Source organism: Elephas maximus, chromosome 19 (genome assembly GCF_024166365.1).
Source record: "Elephas maximus indicus isolate mEleMax1 chromosome 19, mEleMax1 primary haplotype, whole genome shotgun sequence".
NCBI lineage: Eukaryota > Metazoa > Chordata > Mammalia > Proboscidea > Elephantidae > Elephas > Elephas maximus.
Genome location: NC_064837.1, coordinates 20448753 through 20468483, shown reverse-complemented (window position 1 = coordinate 20468483; position 19731 = coordinate 20448753). Strand labels below are relative to the sequence as shown.

At 49.2% G+C, this 19731-nt stretch overlaps 1 protein-coding gene across 1 annotated transcript in view; it reads left to right on the top strand.

The window, feature by feature from the left end:
• The window catches only part of RPH3AL (rabphilin 3A like (without C2 domains)), a 176917-nt gene that overhangs the window by 126997 nt on the left and 30189 nt on the right, over positions 1-19731 (top strand). The window contains 1 exon segment of the mRNA XM_049858722.1: positions 15769-15943. Coding sequence (XP_049714679.1) covers positions 15769-15943 — 175 coding nt within the window.

Here is a 19731-nt window from a genome sequence, read left to right as displayed (position 1 = left end):
GCAATGGCCACACGGAACTCACAGACCATACTTACAGTTAAGTGGTTCATGAAAGAAGCAACAGGGTACAACGCGGGATCAGGATCAGGAAGCATGCAGGCAAAGTCACCCTTCCTCACTACAGGGCAGCTTTCTCAGCTCCCCTCAGCCATGCGGGCCTCCTCTCGGCCCCCTCAGAACAGGCTCCTCTTGGCCCTGCTGTCTGTCACCACTGACTCTACCGCTGGGCCCCTTCTGGGCCTCCCGCTGTCTTCAGTGTTACAGCCCTTGACCCATTTTACAGCTTTTTTGGGAGGCTCCTTATCTCCTCTCTTTCTCTCTCTGCTGCTTCTCTCTTCTAACTTCTTTTGGTCTGAGAAATTTCTGTAGGGTTGGTTACGTATATACATGTACTCCTCATCAATTTCAAGGCATGGCCCTCCCATGAGGTTCAAAAACTGACCAATCACCTCTCAGTAGGCCACGGACACTTCATTTACATAGTCTGTTGACCAGTTCCTGCAAGGTGCATTACCAATCACAGGGCCACCTGCAGCCCAGGACCAGACAAAAAGTATCAAACCAAGTTGTTTACAGCTTTCTCAGAGAATGTCAGGCGACCTTGATAAAAGTAACAAACCCTCTGGGGTAGAAAACTAGAGCTAAGGTAACTCCTTAGGGATTAAGAGGGTGTGGGGAGGAAATCTCTCAAGCTGTTTTTCCAAAGAACCAAGGCAAAAAGGCCACATAAACTCATTTCACCACAACTAACCATAGACTTTTTTTGTTTTTTAACATTTTTTTGCTGTGGTAAAATGTAAACACACATATTGTATGTATTTATACAACAAAACATGTCAACATTTTTTAAATGTACAGTTTAGTGACATTAATTACGTTCATCATATTCTACAACCATCACCACTATCCTTCCAAAATTTTCTGTCACGCGTAACAGAAACTCCGTGACCTCTAGGCAGTTATTCCTCCTCCCCCAACCCCCTCCTGCCCCGATGACTACTCATCAACTTTGGTCTCTCTACATTTCTCCATTCTAGATATTTCATATGTGTGGGATCACACAATATTTGTATTTATGTTTCTGACTTATTTTACTCAACGTAATCTTTCAGGGTTCATTCATGTCGTAGCATTATCAGAACTTCATTTCATTATATTAGGTGCCATTGAGTCAGTTCTGACTCTTAGTGACCCTGTGTGTTGTTAGGTGCCATCCAGTCGGTTCCAACTTACAGAGACCCTATATGTAACAGAACAACACACTGCCCGGTCCTGTACCATCCTCACAATCGTTGCTGTGTTTGAGCCCATTGTTGCAGCTACCACGTCAGTCCATCTCATTGAGGGTCTTCCTTTTTTTCATTGACCCTGTACTTTACCAAGAGTGATGTCATTCTCCGGGGACTGGTCCCTCCTGATAACATGTCCTAAATACGTGAGACAAAGTCTTGCCATCCTCACTTCTAAGGAGCATTCTGGCTGTACTTCTTCCAGGACAGATTTGTTCATTTTTCTGGCAGTCCATGGTTGTCTTAGTTATCTAGTGCTGCTATAACAGACGCACCACAAGGGGATGGCCTTCACAAACCAAAATTTATTCTTTCACAGCCTAGGAGGCTAGAAGTCCGATTCAGGGCACCAGCTCCAGGGAAAGCCTTTCTCTCTCTGTCGGTTCTAGGGGAAGTTCCTTGCCATCCACCTTCCCCTGCTCTAGGAAATTCTCAGTGCAGAGACCTCAGGTCCAAAGGACATGCTCTGCTTCTGGTACTTCTTTCTAGGTGGCATGAGGTCCCTGTCTCTCTGCTTGCTTCTCTCTCCTTTTATCTCTTGTAAGAGAAAAGATGATGCAGGCCACACCCCAGGGAAACTCCCTTTACGTCCCTTACTCAAGGATGTGACCTGAGTAAGGCATTCCACCCTACCCGAATCCTCTTTAACATAGTTAATCTTACTTATTAACCGCAGGCAGAGGTTAGTATTTACAGCATACAGGAAAATTAGATCACAAAGTGGTGGACAACCACACAATACTAGGAATCATGGCCTAGCCAAGTTGACACACATTTCTGGGGGGCACAATTTAATCCATAACAGTGGTATATTCAGTATTCTTCACCATAGCTCACATAATTCAAATGTCATTTCTTCAGTCTTCCTTATTCATTGTCAAGCTTTCGCATGCATATAAGAGGATTGAAAATACCATGGCTTGGATCAGGTGCACCTTAGTCTTCAAAGTGACATCTTTGCTTTTTAACACTTCAAAGAGGTCTTTTACAGCAGATGTATCCAGTGTAATACATCCTTTGATTTCTTAACTGCTGCTTCCATGGGTGTTGATTGTGGATCCAAGTAAAATGAAATCCTTGACAACTTCAATATTCGTTTATCATGATGTTACTTATTAGTCCAGTTGTGAGGATTTTTGTTTTGTTTATGTTGAGGTGTAATCCATACTGGAGGCTATAGTATTTGATCTTTGTCAGATTAATCTGCAGGCTCTTAACCACTTATTAGTTCATGCAGTAGTTTCTGCCAATCCTTTCTTGAATTATCAACTTTAAAACCAGTTGCTGATTCCAATCCAAATTTCAACGACATTCTTTAATGAGGTGGAGAAACAAATCACCAACTTCATGTGGAAGGGAAAGAGGCCCCAGATAAATAAGGCATTACAGAAAAAGAAGAACGAAGTGGGAGGCCTTACTTTACCTGATTTTAGAATCTATTATACCGCCACAGTAGTCAAAACAGCCTGGTACTGGTACAACAACAGATACATGGACCAATGGAACAGAATTGAGAATCCAGACATAAATCCATCCACATATGAGCAGCTGATATTTGACAAAGGCCCCAAAACAGTTAAATGGGGAAAAGACAGTCTTTTTAACAAATGGTGCTGGCACAACTGGATATCCATCTGCAAAAAAATGAAACAAGACCCATACCTCACACCATGTACAAAACGAGCACAAAATGGATCAGAGACCTAAATATAAAATCTAAAACAATAAAGATCATGGAAGAAAAAATAGGGGCAACGTCAGGAGCCCTGATACATGGCATAAACAGTATACAAAACATTACTAATGATGCAGAAGAAAAACTAGATAACTGGGAGCTCCTAAAAATCAAACGCCTATGCTCATCCAAAGACTTCACCAAAAGAGTAAAAAGACTACCTACAGACTGGGAAAAAGGTTTTAGCTATGACATTTCGGATCAGCACCTGATCTCTAAAATCTACATGATACTGCAAAAACTCAACTGCAAAAAGACAAATAAAGATATGAACAGACACCTCACTAAAGAAGACATTCAGGTAACTAACGGATACATGAGGAAATGCTCACGATTGTTAGCCAATTAAAAAAAAAAAATGCTCACGATTGTTAGCCAATAGAGAAATGCAAATCAAAACTACAGTGAGATTCCATCTCACTCCAACAAGGCTGGCATTAATTCAAAAAACACAATAAATGTTGGAGAGGCTGTGGAGAGATTGGAACACTTACATACCGCTGGCGGGAATGTAAAAAGGTACAACCACTATGGAAATCAATTTGGCACTTCCTTAAAAAGCTAGAAATAGAACTACCATATGATCCAGCAATCCCACTCCTCAGAATCTATCCTAGAGAAATAAGAGTCTTTACATGAATGGATATATACACACCCATGTTTATTGCAGCACTGTTTACAACAGCAAATAGATGGAAGCAACCAAGGTGCCCATCAACAGATGAATGGATAAATAAATTATGGTATATTCACACAATGGAATACTACACATCAATAAAGAACAGTGAAGAATCTGTGAAACATTTCATAACATGGAGGAACCTGGAAGGGATTATGCTGAGTGAAATTAGTCAGTTGCAAAAGGACAAGTATTATATAAGACCACTATTATAAGAACTTGAGAAATAGTTTAAACTGAGAAGAACACATGCTTTTGTGGTTACGAGAGGGGGGGGATGGGAGATGGGTATTCACTAATTAGATAGTAGATAAGAACTACTTTAAGTGAAGGGAAAGACAACACACAATGCAGGAGAGGTCAGCACAAGTGGACTAAACCAAAAGCAAAGAAGTTTCCTGAATAAACTGAATGCTTCGAAAGCCAGCGTAACAGGGGCAGGGGTTTGGGGACCATGGTTTCAGGGGACATCTAAGTCAATTGGCATAATAAAATCTATTAAGAAAACATCCTGCATCCCACTTTGAAGACTGGCGTCTGGGGTCTTAAACGCTAGCAAGCGGCCACCTAAGATGCATCAATTGGTCTCAACCCTCCTGGATCAAAGGAGAATGAAGAACACCAAGGACACAAGGTAATTACGAGCCCAAGAGACAGAAGGGGCAACATGAACCAGAGACTACATCAGCCTGAGACCAGAAGAGCTAGATGGTGCCCGGCTACAACTGATGACTGCCCTGACAGGGAACACAACAGAGAACCTCTGAAGGAGCAAGAGGCAGTGGGATGCAGACCCCAAATTCTCATAAAAAGGCCAGACTTAATGCTTTGACTGAGACTAGAAGGACCCTGGTGGTCATGGCCCCCAGACCTTCTGTTGGCCCAGGACAGGAACCATTCCCGCAGCCAACTCTTCGGACATGAATTGGACTGGACAATGGGTTGGAGAGGGATGCTGGTGAGGAGTGAGCTTCTTGGATCAGGTGGACATTTGAGACTATGTTGGCATCCACTGCCTGGAGAGGAGATGAGAAGGTAGAGAGGGTTAGAAGCTGGCAAAACGGACATGAAAAGAGAGAGTAGAGGGAGGGAGCAGGCTGTTTTATTAGGGGGAGAGTAATTGGTTATATGTAGCAAGGTGTATATAAGTTTTTGTGTGAGACTGACCTGATTTGTAAACTTTCACTTAAAGCACAGTAAAAAAAAAAAAAGAACAGTTGCTGTCAAGTTGATTTCCGATTCATGGTGACCCCACGTATGTCAGAGTAGAACTGTGTTTCATAGGGTTTTCGGTGGCTGATTTTGGGGGAAGTAGATCACCAGGCCTTTCTTTTGAGGTCTCTCTAGGTGGACTTGAACCAACAACCTTTTGGTTAGCAGCTGAGCACATTAACTACTTCACCACCCCGGGACTCCGTTATCAACTTTAGATACTCTATTTTGATTCCATGCTGTGGAAAGTGAGGCACTGGCTCAGTTGGACTGCTCTTCTTCCTCTTTCCTGTCCGTTATTATTTTTACTTCTTCAAATAGTCAAATTTATAACTTTACATAATATACCACTGTTATGGATTGAATTTTGCCCCCTGCAAAATGTGTGTGTCAACTTGGCTAGGCCATGATTCCCAGTATTGCGGGGTTGTCCTCCATTTTGTGATCTGATGTAATTATCACGTTTGTTGTGAATCCTAACCTTTATGATATTAAGGATTATGAGGCAGGACACAAACTACAGGATTAGGTTGTATTTTGAGTCAATCTCTTTTGAAATATAAAAGAGAGAAGTGAGCAGAGAGGAGAGGGGACCTCATTACCACCAAGAAAGAAGGGCCAGGAGCGGAGCACATCCTTCAGACCTGGGGTCCCTGCACTGGGAAGCTCCTAGACCAAAGGGAAGATTGATGCCAAGACACATGGAGATTTCCAAGGAACGCGGTGCCCACAGATGTCGATAGGAGACAGGGACCTTCCCCCAGAGCTGACAGAGAAACCCTTCCCCTAGGGCTGGCACTCTGAGTGGACTTCTAGCCTCCTGAACTGTGAGAGAATAAATTTCTGTTTGCTAAAGCCATCCAATTCTGGTATTTCTGTTATAGCAGAACTAGATAACTATGATAACCCCTCTTTCATCTTCTGTCAGCTTTGGCATTAACACCTCAACTCCCTCTGTGTGAGTTATGGGTATGGATGCCCCTATTCTTCTCTTCCCCACTCTCACCTCCCACCTTTTCTCAGCTGTACCTTAACTGATAGATTGTGAGAGTTACACATTTAGATTCTGATTTTTAACCATCGTTCTTCCATGCTTTGTGTCTAGGTTAATTCCAAGAGTTGATAATCAGTGAATAGCATTTAATTTAGTAAAGCTGTGTATTATTTTACAAGAAGGCAACATATTACAGTGGTTAAGAGGGCAGACTCTGGAGTCAAATGGCCTAGATTGCCATTTTTGTTCCACTTCTTCCCTCCGTCTTTGTTTTTATGTTACTCCTTCTCTCTGTGCCTGATTTCCTCATCTGTAAAACAGAGACAATGATAGGACCTACCTCGTAGGAGTACTGTGAGAATTAAATGCAGCAGTGTATGTAAAACTTGTAGAACAGTACCTGGCGCATACAAAGTACTCAATAAGTTTAAATATATTCTATTGGTCAAAGTGAGTCACAAGACTAGACTAGATTCAAGGAGTGGGGAAATAGACTCTACCTCTGGATGAAAGGAAGAGCAAATAATTTGGGGCTGTGTTTAACCTACTACAACCTCCTAGGTAGATTCTGCCTCTAAGAGTGTGCGAGTCTCTTAACTCAGTAACTCAGTTACTCAAAGACTTGAAATTTGGGTATGTGCTCAGTCATCAGCTGACAGGTATTTATTAGGTATCTTTAGGGGGTATTGGTGGTTCAGTGTTGGAATTCTGGCCTTCTATACAGGAGATCTGGGTTTGATTCCCAGCCAGTGCACCTCATGCATAGACATCATTCGTCTGTCAGTGAAGGCTTGCTTGATGCCAAACAAGTTTTAGCAGAGCTTCCAGATTAAGACATACTAGGAAGAAAGGCCTGGTGATGCATTTCCGAAAATCAGCCAGTGAAAATCCTATGGATCGCAATGGTCCAATCCACAACCCATCACGGGGATGGCGCAGGACCAGGGAGCGTTTCATTCCATTGTGCGTGGGGTCACCATGAGTTAGAAGCCGATTCAGCAGCAGCTAACAGCAACAAGAATTATGTGATAGCAGGTGCTGGGTGTCCTGGGTGGCTTTTACACTATGGAGCTTTCAATCTAGTGCAGGAAACAGGCGCCTAAATACGCACCATAACACTGTGTGTGCATGTTGCAGCAGGAGGCATGCAAGGTTCTGTGGAAAATTTTGATAAAAGTGATTTCCTAAAGGCTGGGTAGGAGTTAGCCCAGGGAAGGGAGAAAGAACAGCATGTACAAAGGCCTAGAGGCAAGAGAATGCTTAGTGTGGTCAAGTAAGGGAGGTTTGGTTTGTCTGGCATATATGTGGGGGAGGTGGGGAGGGCAAGAGGTGAGGCTGGGGAGGGGGATGGGGCATTGTTGGCCATGCTGGGAGGCTGGCATTCTGTATGTGTGCACGCTCAGGTAAGGGTTGGGGGTGGGGGTGCTGCCTCTCCTCTGCCTGGGTGGGTTGACCCTTCAAGAGCCCGCTGCAGAAGGACAAAGCATCAGTGAGAGGACTGCTCTGTCCCAGGCCATTTCACTTGGCTTTTCAAGGCTGGATCAGCCTGTGCTTGTTAGATAAAACATGGTGTCACTGGAGACAAGGTCACACACCTGTCTCCTGGGGACACTTCTTTGCTTTGTTGTCTTCGTTTGCTCATTGAGTCAGTCAACAATATCCCTACCACGTGCCTGCTCCTCGCTCAGTCCTGGGCTTACTAGGGTAGCTCAGGCACAGCCGCTGCACTTGAAGAGCTCACCCCAGTCAGGAAGATGAACAAGTCAGAACCCCAGTCTGGATGAGACTGCTGTACCAGCAGTGCCCTCATGGCCTCTGGGGCACAGCTGAGGGGCTCTGGTTCTGCATAGTTGTGCGGAAGGCTGCCCATGGAGATGCCAATACACAGTGGAGGGAACAGCATATGCAAAGGCCACAGATGGTAACCCTGCTCTGACCCATGGGATGAGTGGGTGGAGAACATGGACAGCTGAGCCCACGAAAACCTGTATCTGAATTCATGCCAGGGGCACCCTGGGGCTCTGGAGCTGAGTTGCATGGGAGCCAGGGAGAGGCAGTAAGCACAGTGATGGATGGAGCAAGGGCCAGGAGCCTTTGTTGTCAGTCTCCCCTCCCCCCCTCCAGTGGCCCTTCCACGAGGCCCCTGCTTTCCAACAGGGCCCCAGCAATCACCACCTTCTCCAGCCACCGCCATTTAGGAAATGCCAATGACTAGCGCTTATTGTCACGGTAATTAAAATTCCCTGGGAACAGCTTGGCTAATATCCATCTGTATCTGCAGCTAGGTTAACCGTGAGCTGAAATCCTAATGAAAACCTTGAAGCAGAGCACAAACCCTGGTACCAGGGAGGATTAGATGCCGCTGGCTACCCCATACACGTGCCATGGCGGCCGTGCGGGGCTTTTCTCATTAAGTGGCGTTTTCAAGGCTGGCTGCTCTGCTGGCCTTATCACAGCAAGGCACACGTGTGGAGAATGTGGCTTTGCAGAATCACGGGGCTCTCCAGAAAGTCAGTGTTCTCCAATCTGCTGGCCTGGACTGAGGTGGGGTGGAGTGGGGTGGGGATTGATTCCCACGAGGGCTTCTCCTGTCTCTGTTCTTGGGGAAGGAGCCAGGCATTGATGTCCAGCATTGGGTGGTGTGCCTGTGTGTGCAGAGCAGAAGTCATGTGATCAGAAGCTGCTGGGGGAGCTTTATTACAGGGTAGGGGTAGGCAGCAAGAATGGGTTTGGGAGTGCATAGGTTGGCAGGGGTACTGCTCAGAACCCGACCCAGCTGGGATGCCTCACTCCTCTGCCTCACTAGCCCCACTCTCCTGCGTGGAAGGCATTTTCCAAAATACTGACAGGTGTCTTCTCCACCTCTGCATGGGGCAGTGCGCTTGTTCGCTCTGGTCTCCCAGATGCCATCTCCTGACATGCTGATGCAGGGTCACCAGGTGTTCTGGGTGGCCACGGTGAGCCTGGGCAGAGCTGCTGCCCACACAGCTTCTTTCTAGTGAGAAACCTGTGCCCCTCACCCCCCATGGTCGTGTCACACCCTGCCACCTGGACCAAGGTGCCAGCCCTGGGGAAGAAGCAGACAGAGCAGAGACCCCGTCACAGCCAGTTCCCAGGGAGTGACTGAGTCACCAGGTCTGCCCCAGATCTGCCCATGGAACCCCAGGGCTGGCAGACCTGGTGGGTAATGGCTTGCTGAGCGTAAACATCACAGCGAAGCCCGTGAAATTGACTTGTTCTTTTTTTATTTTTGTAGGTCAAAAATGGTCGAATATCAGCAATTTCATGTAATTCAACCTAATATTTCATGTCCTGCACTTTTATCAAGAGCACTTTACAGATCAGTGTTTTTTTAAGAAGTAGGGGGGACTGGAAATGCCTTGTTACGGCAGGAGGTGAGGCTGAGACAAGGGGCCCCTGTGGCCGTGATGCGCCCGGCGGCAGGGGCAGCTGGGCTGGGGGTCTCCCTGGGTTCTCAACGAGGGGCTGGGAGCATGCAGCCGCCTTGCTCCCAGGGTCCACAGCCAGGGGCTTGTTTGCCTCCATCCGCCCTGCTAGGCACTTTCTCTTTATCGTTCTTTTAATCTGAAGTTGAAATTTATTTGATTAATTAAAAGAAGTTGGATGAAACCCCCAGACCACTTCCCAAGAAGGCAGCAGACTCTGCAGGTGGGGACACATTCAGTAAACTACCCAGGGCTGCTAAGTCCATCACTCAGCCGGTGTCTGTTGAGCAACTGCTGGGTGCCAGGCAGTGCTCGGAGCTTGAAGATACAGGGGTGAGCACAGCAGCTGTCACTCTTCCTATGGGATGGGGCAGCCTAGTAGAGGTGACCAGTGAAAGTGAAGCGACCGTGCACACTTATGTGTCAGAACTGGGATACGGAGCTGCAGATGAGAAGCGTAGGAGGTGGCATCACTGAGCACTGGCTCCGTGCTGGGCACTGCAGGTCCCCGAATGCAGTGTCATGCTTCATAGTGTTTCTTAGTCTCTCCCAGGGAAAGCCGTGCGACAGTGAGGTGTTGGCCGGCTTGCTGAGTCATTCCTCTCCAGACAGGGCCTCAGCTGGGTGGGCATGAGGTGGGGGTGCTCTTCTACCCCCAAAGGCATGCCCTAGGCTAGCATCAGGGACTCTGTTGTCCCTCCTATGGTACCTAGCTCTGGTGACCTCAAGACTTGGCAGATGTCTCTCCCCCATACCCACTAACTCGTGGGAATAGCTCGCACGCAAGGTCCACAGACTAGACCCCAGATTTCACCAGGAAGGATAATATGGGATCCCTGCCCTACATACAAGGAGCCCTGGTAGTGCAGTGGTTAAAGTACCAGGTTGCTAACTAAAAGGTCGGTTCAAACCTACCAGCTGCTCCACAGGAGAAAGAGTGGCAGTCTGCTTCTGTAAAGATTACAGCCATGGAAACCCTATGGGACAGTTCTCCTCTGTCCTATAGGTCCCCTATGAGTCAGAATTGACTCAAGGAATGGGTTTGGCCCAGAATGTGGAGTCCTTGGGTGGTACAAATGGTTAACACTAGCTAAAAGCTTGGTAGTTCAGGTCTATCCAGAGGCTCCCTAGAAGAAAGACCTGATGATCTGCTTCCAAAAAGTCAGCCACTGACAAGGCCATGGCAGCTCCATAGACACAACCATCTCCCTGAGGGACCGAACCACTGGGCTGAGGGCTGCACATCCAACTCCCTGAGGGACCAAACCACTGGGCTGAGGGCTGCACATCCAACTCCCTGAGGGACCGAACCACTGGGCTGAGGGCTGCACATCCAGCTCCCTGAGGGACCGAACCACTGGGCTGAGGGCTGCACATCCATCTCCCTGAGGGACCGAACCACTGGGCTGAGGGCTGTAGGGACCATGATCTCGGAATGTCTAGCTCAACTGGCATGACATAGTTTATAAAGAATATGTTCTACATTCTACTTTGGTGGGTAGTATCTGGGGTCTTAAAAGTGTGTGAGCAGCCATCTAGGATACTCCGCTGGCCTCACCCCTTCGGGAGCAAGGAATAATGAAGAAAACTAACAATACAAGGGAAAGATTAGTCCAAAGGACTAATGGACCACATCTACCATGGCCTCCACCAGACTGAGTCCAGAACAATGAGATGGTGCCTGGCTACCACCACTGACTGCTCTGACAGGGATCACAATAGAAGGTCCAAGACAGAGCTGGAGAAAAATGTCGAACAAAATTCTAACTCAAAAAGAGAGACCAGACTTGCTGGCCTGACAGACTGGAGAAACCCTGAGAGTGTGGCCCGTGGACACCCTTTCAGCTCAGTAATAAGATCACTCCTGAGGTTCACCCTTCAGCCAAAGATTGAATAGGACCATGGAACAAAACAAGACTAAAGGGGTGCGACCAGCCCTGGGGCAGGAATTGGAAGGCAGAAGGGAACAGGAAAGCTGGTAATAGGGAACCCAGGAAGAGAGAGTGTTGACATGTCATGGGACTGTTAACTAATGTCATAAAACAATGTGTGTACTGTTTGATAAGAAATTAGTTTGTTCTGTAAACTTTCATCTAAAGTACAATTTAAAAAAAAACCTGAAAAATAAACCCAAAAATCAGCCACTGAAAACTCTGTGGAGCACAGATCTACTCTGACACACGTGAGGTCACCATGAGTCAAAATCAGCTCAACTTGATGGCAGCTGTTTGGTGGCCCTGAATATGCTATCCGCCACACTGGGGAGCGTGACCACATGCAGTCTTTTTCCTGTGTGTGTATACGGTGTATGTCATTACCTAAAACGTATAGACATCCTTTGATTCGTCTATTCCACTCCTCGGGATATTTCCTAAGGAAATAAACCAAAAACTATCTAATGATGTATGTTCGCAGCCCTGCTCGTATGAGTGAAAAATTGGAAAGCAATTTAACTGTCCATCAGTGGTGGACTGGTTTAATTAAGTTTAGTAAATCCAAACTATAGAGCCATGAAAAAATGATGATGGAGACCATTACTTATTAACCTGGAACAAGCGCTGTGATAGATAGTTAAGTGGGGGGAGAACAGGTTATGTCTAACATCGTCTTCTTCTAAATGAGAAACAAGCAAACAGCACGTATGTGCCCAGGGGGTGAGAAAATTCACACTGCAGGGTTTAAACAGGGCTCTCCAGGTGGGAACATACGCGTGGTCTTTAGCTTCCTCGTTTTCCTCTTTTGTTTTCTTCCTAATTTTGTATGCTGTGCTGGTTCAGTGGTAGAATTCTCGCCTTGAAGGTGGGAGAACTGGGTTAGATTCTGGCCACTGCACCTCACGTGCACCCACCACCCATCCGTCAGTGAAGGCTTGCGTGTTGCTGATTCTGAACCGATTTCAACAGAGCTTCCGGATTAAGACAGACTAGGAAGAAAGACCTAGCGATCTTCTGCCCAGAAATCAGCCAGTGAAAACCCTATGGATCACAGTGGGCCATTCCACAAGCAATCATGGGAATAGTACAGGACCGGGCAGTGTTTTGTTCCATTGGGCGAGGGGTCGCCATGAGTCAGGGGCTGACTTGACGGCAGCTAACAACAACAGCATGTATGTATTTCTCATCTCAGAAAAAAAAAGGGGGCAGTTACTATGGCAGGATGAGGGAGGTGTGTGAGATATGGGTTACAAGCCTGCCTGTACCCCACTGTTCACAGATGGCTCTCAGATGCTTCATGTGGTCCCCAAGGTCAGCTCGTATTGGGGCAGGGCTCTAGTCTGCTCAGGGGAGAACCAGCCAAGCCAGCAGGAATGGACACTCAGGCCTTCACTTAGCAATGGGGGGCCAAGGAGCACCCCCTCGCTGTCTCCCCACACTCCCAGTTGCCTGGCTGTGGCCTTTTGAACTTGGACGCTTATTCTCATGAGTCACACAACAGCTCTCCAGGGACAGGACGGCGTTGGCAGCTTCTGCTTGCTTTTCCTTCCTTTCCCTGTCCAGCATTTCCCTCCCCTGTAGGGGTCCAGGAAGACATCGGACCCGCTGAGGATTTATTAATCGCTCAGCCGAAATTCAGTGAGCATCTACTTGGCATCTGTAAACTGTTGGGGTGAGACTCTGGGGTCTCTGGTGTGGAGGAGAGACCAATAGAGTGGTGTGCTGGCCTTGGGCAAGTTGCTTAACTTGTTGGAGCCTCGTCTTTCCCATCTGGAAAGTGGGGATAATAACAGAGCTTCCTCAAAGAGCAGTTCCTGTTGGATGGCTCTGGGAATGGGGGAGGGGACTTTGCACTTTTGTACTTTTGTGAGTTTTAGACCATGTACGAGCATTACCTACTCAAATAGATAACTATGTATCGTCCAATGGCTGTGAGAGGACCACAACGGGTTTCCCAAAGAGGGTTTCGTGAAACGTTTGTTGCACCAGATGGGTTCCATGTTGTTCAAGAACCACACCAGAGCAGGCTTTTCCTCACAGGGTTGCTGGGAGGAATGAAGGAGTGACTCATGCCAGGCTCATGGTCAGGACCCAGTGGTCCTATACTTGTCACTCTGGAGCATAAAGAGGCAACTACTGCCTACCTGGAGAAATAAGGACACATTACCCAACGTGAACGGGAAGTGCCGCACAGTTAAATGCTGAGTTTATGCAGACCCATTACCTAGGGTTGAGTTTCCCTAGGAAAGCCTTCCAGGTAGGTTCCACGTGGGAAGCACTGTGTGTCCTATAGCCCTGGTGGAGAGTACTGTTTACATTAGCATGTTAAAGGCTCTGAGAAGTCCTGCAATATGGAGCTTGGTTTCACCTAGTGCTTCTCAAGCATACATGACCATGGAACCTTTTTTGTTTTGTTGGCCCGGCCCCTATTAACACCCCCAGAATTGAATGTGGCACAAAGGAAGTTTCAGGACTGGGAAACACTGTTCTAGAGAGCCAGGGCTGACTCTGGCCTTCTGGTTTTAAATTCTTCCTTTGGAGTCCACTGGTTCTAAAGTTGGGCATGTCTGTCAGACAGAGGAGGATGATGCTGGTGATCACAAGCTCTGGTCTCTTTGGTGGCTGCTCCATATCCGGCACTGGGCGGTATGGATCTGACATTCATTCTTGCATCCCACTTACTGGTGAGGAAACTGAGGCTCAGGGAGTTGGTATGTGTAAATCACACAGCTGCTGGGTGACAGACCCAGAATCCAACCAGGATGTCTGCTCTGAAACACCATGGCTTGCTTTTCTCTGAAAAGGGCCCTTCATTCCTTCACACACCCCCATGTCTCCTGACTAAATACCCTTAATGTATTTCCTTTATCGGAAAAGAGATTAGAGCCCTCAGTGTTTTTTTTAGGAGGCAGTAAGCGTTCAGGGATCTTAGCTGCTCCTCTGAATTCTAATCTGTGGCTTTTCCTGAGATTCAAGTCCTCTGCCAGTGCAGAGATTGTCTCAGCCCAAGAGGCTCTCAGAAAGAGCTTTCCAGCACCTCAGAGTGGCCTACCCAAGGAAAGGGACAGCCAGGAAGAAAGCAAACTGGTATCTATTGAGTACCTTCTGGGTGATATGTGGTGTGCTGCGTGCTTTTCAGTTTTCTTGGCAGCCCTGTTGTGCAAGCTTTATTATCACATTTCACTGATCAGGAAACTCAGAGAGGTTAAGAAACTCACCCAAAGTCACACAGCAAGTACATGAGGAAGCAGCTATTGATCCTGCCTTGTACACAAGGAAGAGTACAGGGAGTAGGGGAGCCTGGGTGGCCACGTGGGGGCAATTGGGCATAGAAGGACTCCCACAGAGTCCAAGGGGCAGTGTGCCCAGACTGGAGCATCTCCTGCCCCATCTGTCCTGTCCAGGGTGAGGGTGAGCATCCTTGGCTTCCCAGGTACTTGCTTTCAGGGGTGCCCATCTCACCAGCTTCCCCCAGCCCCACATCACTTCCAAGGGGAAGCAATAAAGAGACACTTTGGACCTGTTTGGGCCTGGCAAGCATTGTCTGACCCCACTAGATCTGAGAGCCCCTGGTGGGACTGTGTGGGGTCAAGAGGGGCTCCAGGGATGCCCCAGATTTAAGAGGGGCAGGACTAAGGCCAGAAAGAGGAAGGGGTGGCCAGACCAAGCCTGAAGCTTTGCGGCACTCCTGAGGCCCACCCCCCAGGGACGGTGACAAACGTGACCCCAGCAAGAGGGTGTGACTTGGTGGGAGGGGCTTAGGGACATCTGTGGTATCCAGGGATATTTGTCAGGAAGGGAAGCTGGGGCCTGGGCGCTGCACTTGGGAAAGGTGGAATGATTTGGTGGCTGGATGCTGAGTGGGAGGACTGGGTACTCAGTGAGGGTGAGCGGGTCCACTCTGTGCGCCCCAGGAGGCCTCAGCCAGTGAGATAGGTGCAGTGAGGGCCGCTGGATGGAGGGAGAGGCTCCTCACAGGCAGACCCGTTAGAACCCAACAGGCTGCTTTGTGGCTCGGGGGCACCCCATCACTAGAGTTCTCGGACAGGGACTGGGGGTGTGCCGGGGGCCTGACTAAGGCCATCTCCAGGATCCTGGGTTATACAGACCAAAGGTGGTAACAGTGGACAGTTTCAATAAGCATTTCCAATGGGCCAGGTGCTGTGTGAGGGCTTTGCATGCATTACCTCCCTTCTCAAGAGAGAGACGAGGGAACATGACGTTGTCTCTAAAGTAGGCGTGGAAGTCCATGGAACCTGGTGTCCCGAGTCCCAGGAAGGTGGCGATGGCCCCAGCCCAGGCAGGGAGAGCAGAGGCAGAGCTCTCCTCATGCTTGGTTCTTAGCTGCTTTGCCCTCCCATCTCACATCACCAGAAGGGAGAGCAGGACAGGCACCAAGAGGGGAGGCCTGGCCGGTGCACAGGGCAGAGAGGGCTCCTTGCGTCCTGTGCTTTAACCCGATGTCTCTCCTCTTCCCAGGTCTGGAAGAGGTCAGGGGCCTGGTTCTACAAAGGGCTCCCCAAGTATATCCTGCCCCTGAAGACCCCCGGCCGGGCTGATGACCCCCACTTCCGACCTATGCCAGTGGAGCCAGCCGAGCGAGAGCCCAGAAGCACTGAGACCAGTCGTGTCTATACCTGGGCCCGAGGGAGAGGTAAGTCCCCTGTGCCTTCTCCCAGGGCAGCTCCTAATGTTTGGACCATCGGCCAGGCAGGAAGTGCCACAGGCACAAGGCCATGCCTACTGCCACCCCTATATGGCTCATACTATTACTTCATCCCTGCCCTCAGTACCCCACTTGCACCCAAGCAGGCGGCTTGGACCTTCAGCAGGTGATTCCTTGCTCTGTGCAGAGATACAATGGGAGCGTCCATTTGGGTGGATTCACAAACAAGCAGTAATTTGTGGCGGGGGGGTGGGAATGCTGTGAATAGCACTACAGAGCTTTGCAGAAATGTGATGTTGGTTGAGGTTTTTTTGCAAAGTATAGAAATCCATCCTTCCAAGGTAGGCCTGTACCACCTCTTCCCCGTGCTTGTTTGTGTCTTAGCAAGGAAGGACCTCAGCTTCCCTGTTCCTAAGGAGCAAAGGAAATTCGTGCCCGATGCCTCTTGGTGTTTGTGGTGGCTGCACTAATGTGGGTGTGTCTCAGGTGTCCACCGTCAGAAGGGGAGCACCATCCCACTTTCAGTTTGCATGAGGCTTCAGGTTTATGACTTTAGTTTCAAAGTTCCTGGCCTCCCAACACACCCAGGAGGTGGACAGGGCAGGTGTTTAATAGCCCCCCTTTATAGATGAGTAGCCGGGGCTCAGAGAAGAGGAGGGATTTACTCAGCTGGTGTGGAGCAGAGCGGGGACCAAAAGTCAAATGGTCTTACCCTCTGGGGTCTGGCTCCTTCTGCCCTGAAGTAGCCCCAAGACTCAGGCTGCAAGGGTCTTACAAGAGACAGAGGCCACCAGAGGGGTAAGGGGTCATCCTGATGTCTGGGGAAGGAGACCCAAGACACTCAACGTGGCAGCTGCTCCTAAAGGGCATCCCACCATCCTGGTCTTTGGCTTATGATCAAGCGTCTGTTTTTATATTATTTGGGGTTTTTTTCCTTTGTTATAAAAGTAATGTATGTTTATTATAAAAATTTGAACGTTGTAAAACGACATCATTTAGAAGGTAAAAATTTCCTGTAAATCAAACCTTCCAGACATAACCTACATTAACAGTTTGGTGTCCAACCCCCAAATGTTTTCTCCTCGGCATCACCTGGTTATTTTGAAGCAGCCTTTCCTTGCCCATTTTCCTGGATTCTGTTTGCAATTCTGATTCTCATGAGGTCACATTCCCTGACATCACCGCCACAGACAAGCATTTGTAGGGACCACGGGGGCAGGATGCGGGTGGAGACTTTGGCCAGGTGCAGTGGGGAGGTGAGCAGGCTTGGCTTAGACACTGGCCTGAAGGGGGCTCTGTGGCTGGCCAGCCCTGGGAGGGAGCCAGCAGGGAGCAAGGAATTTGGTGGGGAAGTTACCCCCACTTCCGTTCTATCCCTTTTCCACCCTCAAAGCTGGGGCGTTCTCTTGCCTGAGCCCTGTCAGGGTGCGTCCCAGTCCCCCAGGCAGGAGGAAGAGATGTGGCAGCGGAGACAGATGCTGGTGGACATTACACACACACATACACACACACACACACGCACACACACCAGTTGCCATCCAGAGTCAACTCCGACTCATGGTGACGCGTATGTATCATAGTAGAACTGTGATCCATAGGGTTTCCAATGGATGATTTTTTGGAAGTAGATTTCCAGGCCTTTCTTCGAGGCACTTCTGGCTGGCCTCGAACCTCCAGCCTTTTAGGTAGGAGTCGAGTGCTAAACTGTTGTGCCACCCAGGGACTCCTTTGGTGGACATTATTGGATTTAGAATGTTACCTCGAGTGGTTGAGCAGGAGGGCCCTGAGGCTTGTGCAAGCAGGTGTGGCCTGGCCCCCACACCAAGGGGCCCGAGCCCTGACTCCTGGGCCAGGTGTCCACCTCCAGGGGCCCTCGCTGCCCTGTCTGCTCCAGCATCAGCACAGCTCACAAGCGCACACACGAACATACAAACACAACACAGCTCTGGGGAGGAAGAGAGCCTCCACCACCTCCTTAGCCCTGCAGACACAGATGGCCTTTTAATTCTGTGAGTGAGGAGGCTGGTGGCTCCACGCACTTGGACTGAGCACCATTTTTTCAGAGAGTTGCTCTGGGACCAGTTAAGGGAGCTTGGGGGCTCCTTGTGTGAGCTGATTCTCCACTCCAGCTGGTGCCAGCCCCAGTGCCAAGCATACCATAGCCCTGTGATTCTGCAGCTTGGGAGATGGAGACACAGACAGGTGACCTGGTGTGTCTCAGCCACTGGCAGCAGGATGCTGAGGCTGAAACCCCCTGGCTGGCTATGGAGGCTCAGGAGACGTCTGCACCGACACAGAGGAGAAGGTGCACCAGGAGGGGAAGGGGAAAGGTAGGCAGGACTGAGCCTGAGGAGGAAGAAATGCTGGTAGAGGAGACAAAGGAGGCATTGCTAGGAAAGCAGGAGGAAAACCAGAGAGGTTCCATACTGTGGAGCCAAGGTTTGCGTAGAGGAGCCTGGGCTCCGGAGAGCCCCAAACTGGCCCGTTGTTTAGCTACTGCCAAGCTTGTTCCTGGGTGACTTGGCCATCTTCTCTCTGATTAGCCTGTGTAGAAGCCAGGATCTGTGCTTTCTGATTAAGTTGGGGTCCCCTGACTGTCCCAGACCTGGCTGTGTTCTTAAAGGGAGTATACAGAATAGGTACTAAATGCTTGTGTGAGACCAAAAGGTGGGCCAACTGGAAACATCCCGAGCCTGGGGCAGAGGGAGGTGGTCTGACATGTGCCAGCCCTTCTCTGTGGTGGTCCACATGACCTCACAGTGAAGTCCATGCCTGTTGCCTCTAGGGAGGGCTCAGCCATGGCTGCTGTCCCTGGGGACTGCAGCCTTTGTATGGCTCCTCCTAAGGGCAGCCTCCTCCCAGCCGTTGGGCTCCAGCATGCAGCCCTTGAGTCTGGCTCAGGGGAAAGACACTGGGTCTTTTCTGTCCATTGCCAACTGGACTTTGGGGACTCTGCTGGTATTTCTCCAGCTCCAAGAGAGACTTCCTCTCTCCACCCCCAACCCCATCCTCAGGGGTGCCAGGCTGGGGTCAAGGCTGCCCAGTGCCAGGCTGGGGCCAGATAGAAACAGAGTCACTGCCCAGGGGCCTATCTATGGAAAATGCACTTATTGCAGTTAGTTTTAAATTGCTGAATGATCTCTCACAGCTGGCAATGGAAACTGCAGTAGCCAATAGAAACTGCTCATTAGTGCCCCTCCTTAGGTGGTGCCCAGGGCACGCACCCTACCTGCCATACCTTAGTTACGCCTCACCCCATGACACTGGGAGCCCCATGTGGGCAGGGGTCATGTGTGTCCTGAACAGGCCACTTCTCAGCACATATCAGGAGAGGCCCTCCATACATGCTTATTGGATGAATGAACAGAAGAATAAATGAATAAATAAATCACCCACCTGCTCCAGAACATTTGAAAGGCCTGTGGAGGGGTATTCACTGAGGCTGCAGGCCCCTCCAGGCCAGGGGTCTTCTGGAAAGCCCCAGGAAATGCTTGAAGGCTGAGAACTACCCTGCTCTCATGAGTGGCTCTGCTTCTGGGCCCCTACCTCTGGGGAACCCAGGGCCATCGCCCCCTCCTGCCCCCCAGTCCCTGCTCACTAGCAGTAAGCTGATCCCAGCACCAGCTCACTCACTCTCAGCCTCTCTCCTGGCTGACCCTCTGACCCTCTTTGGGGTAAAGGGCCTAGTTTTACCCTAAGTAAGGTGGCCTTTGTCCTTGGCTCCAGAGAAATAACCATTGGAGTAATTGGGGTGCCTTCTTGGTCTGAGACTTCTA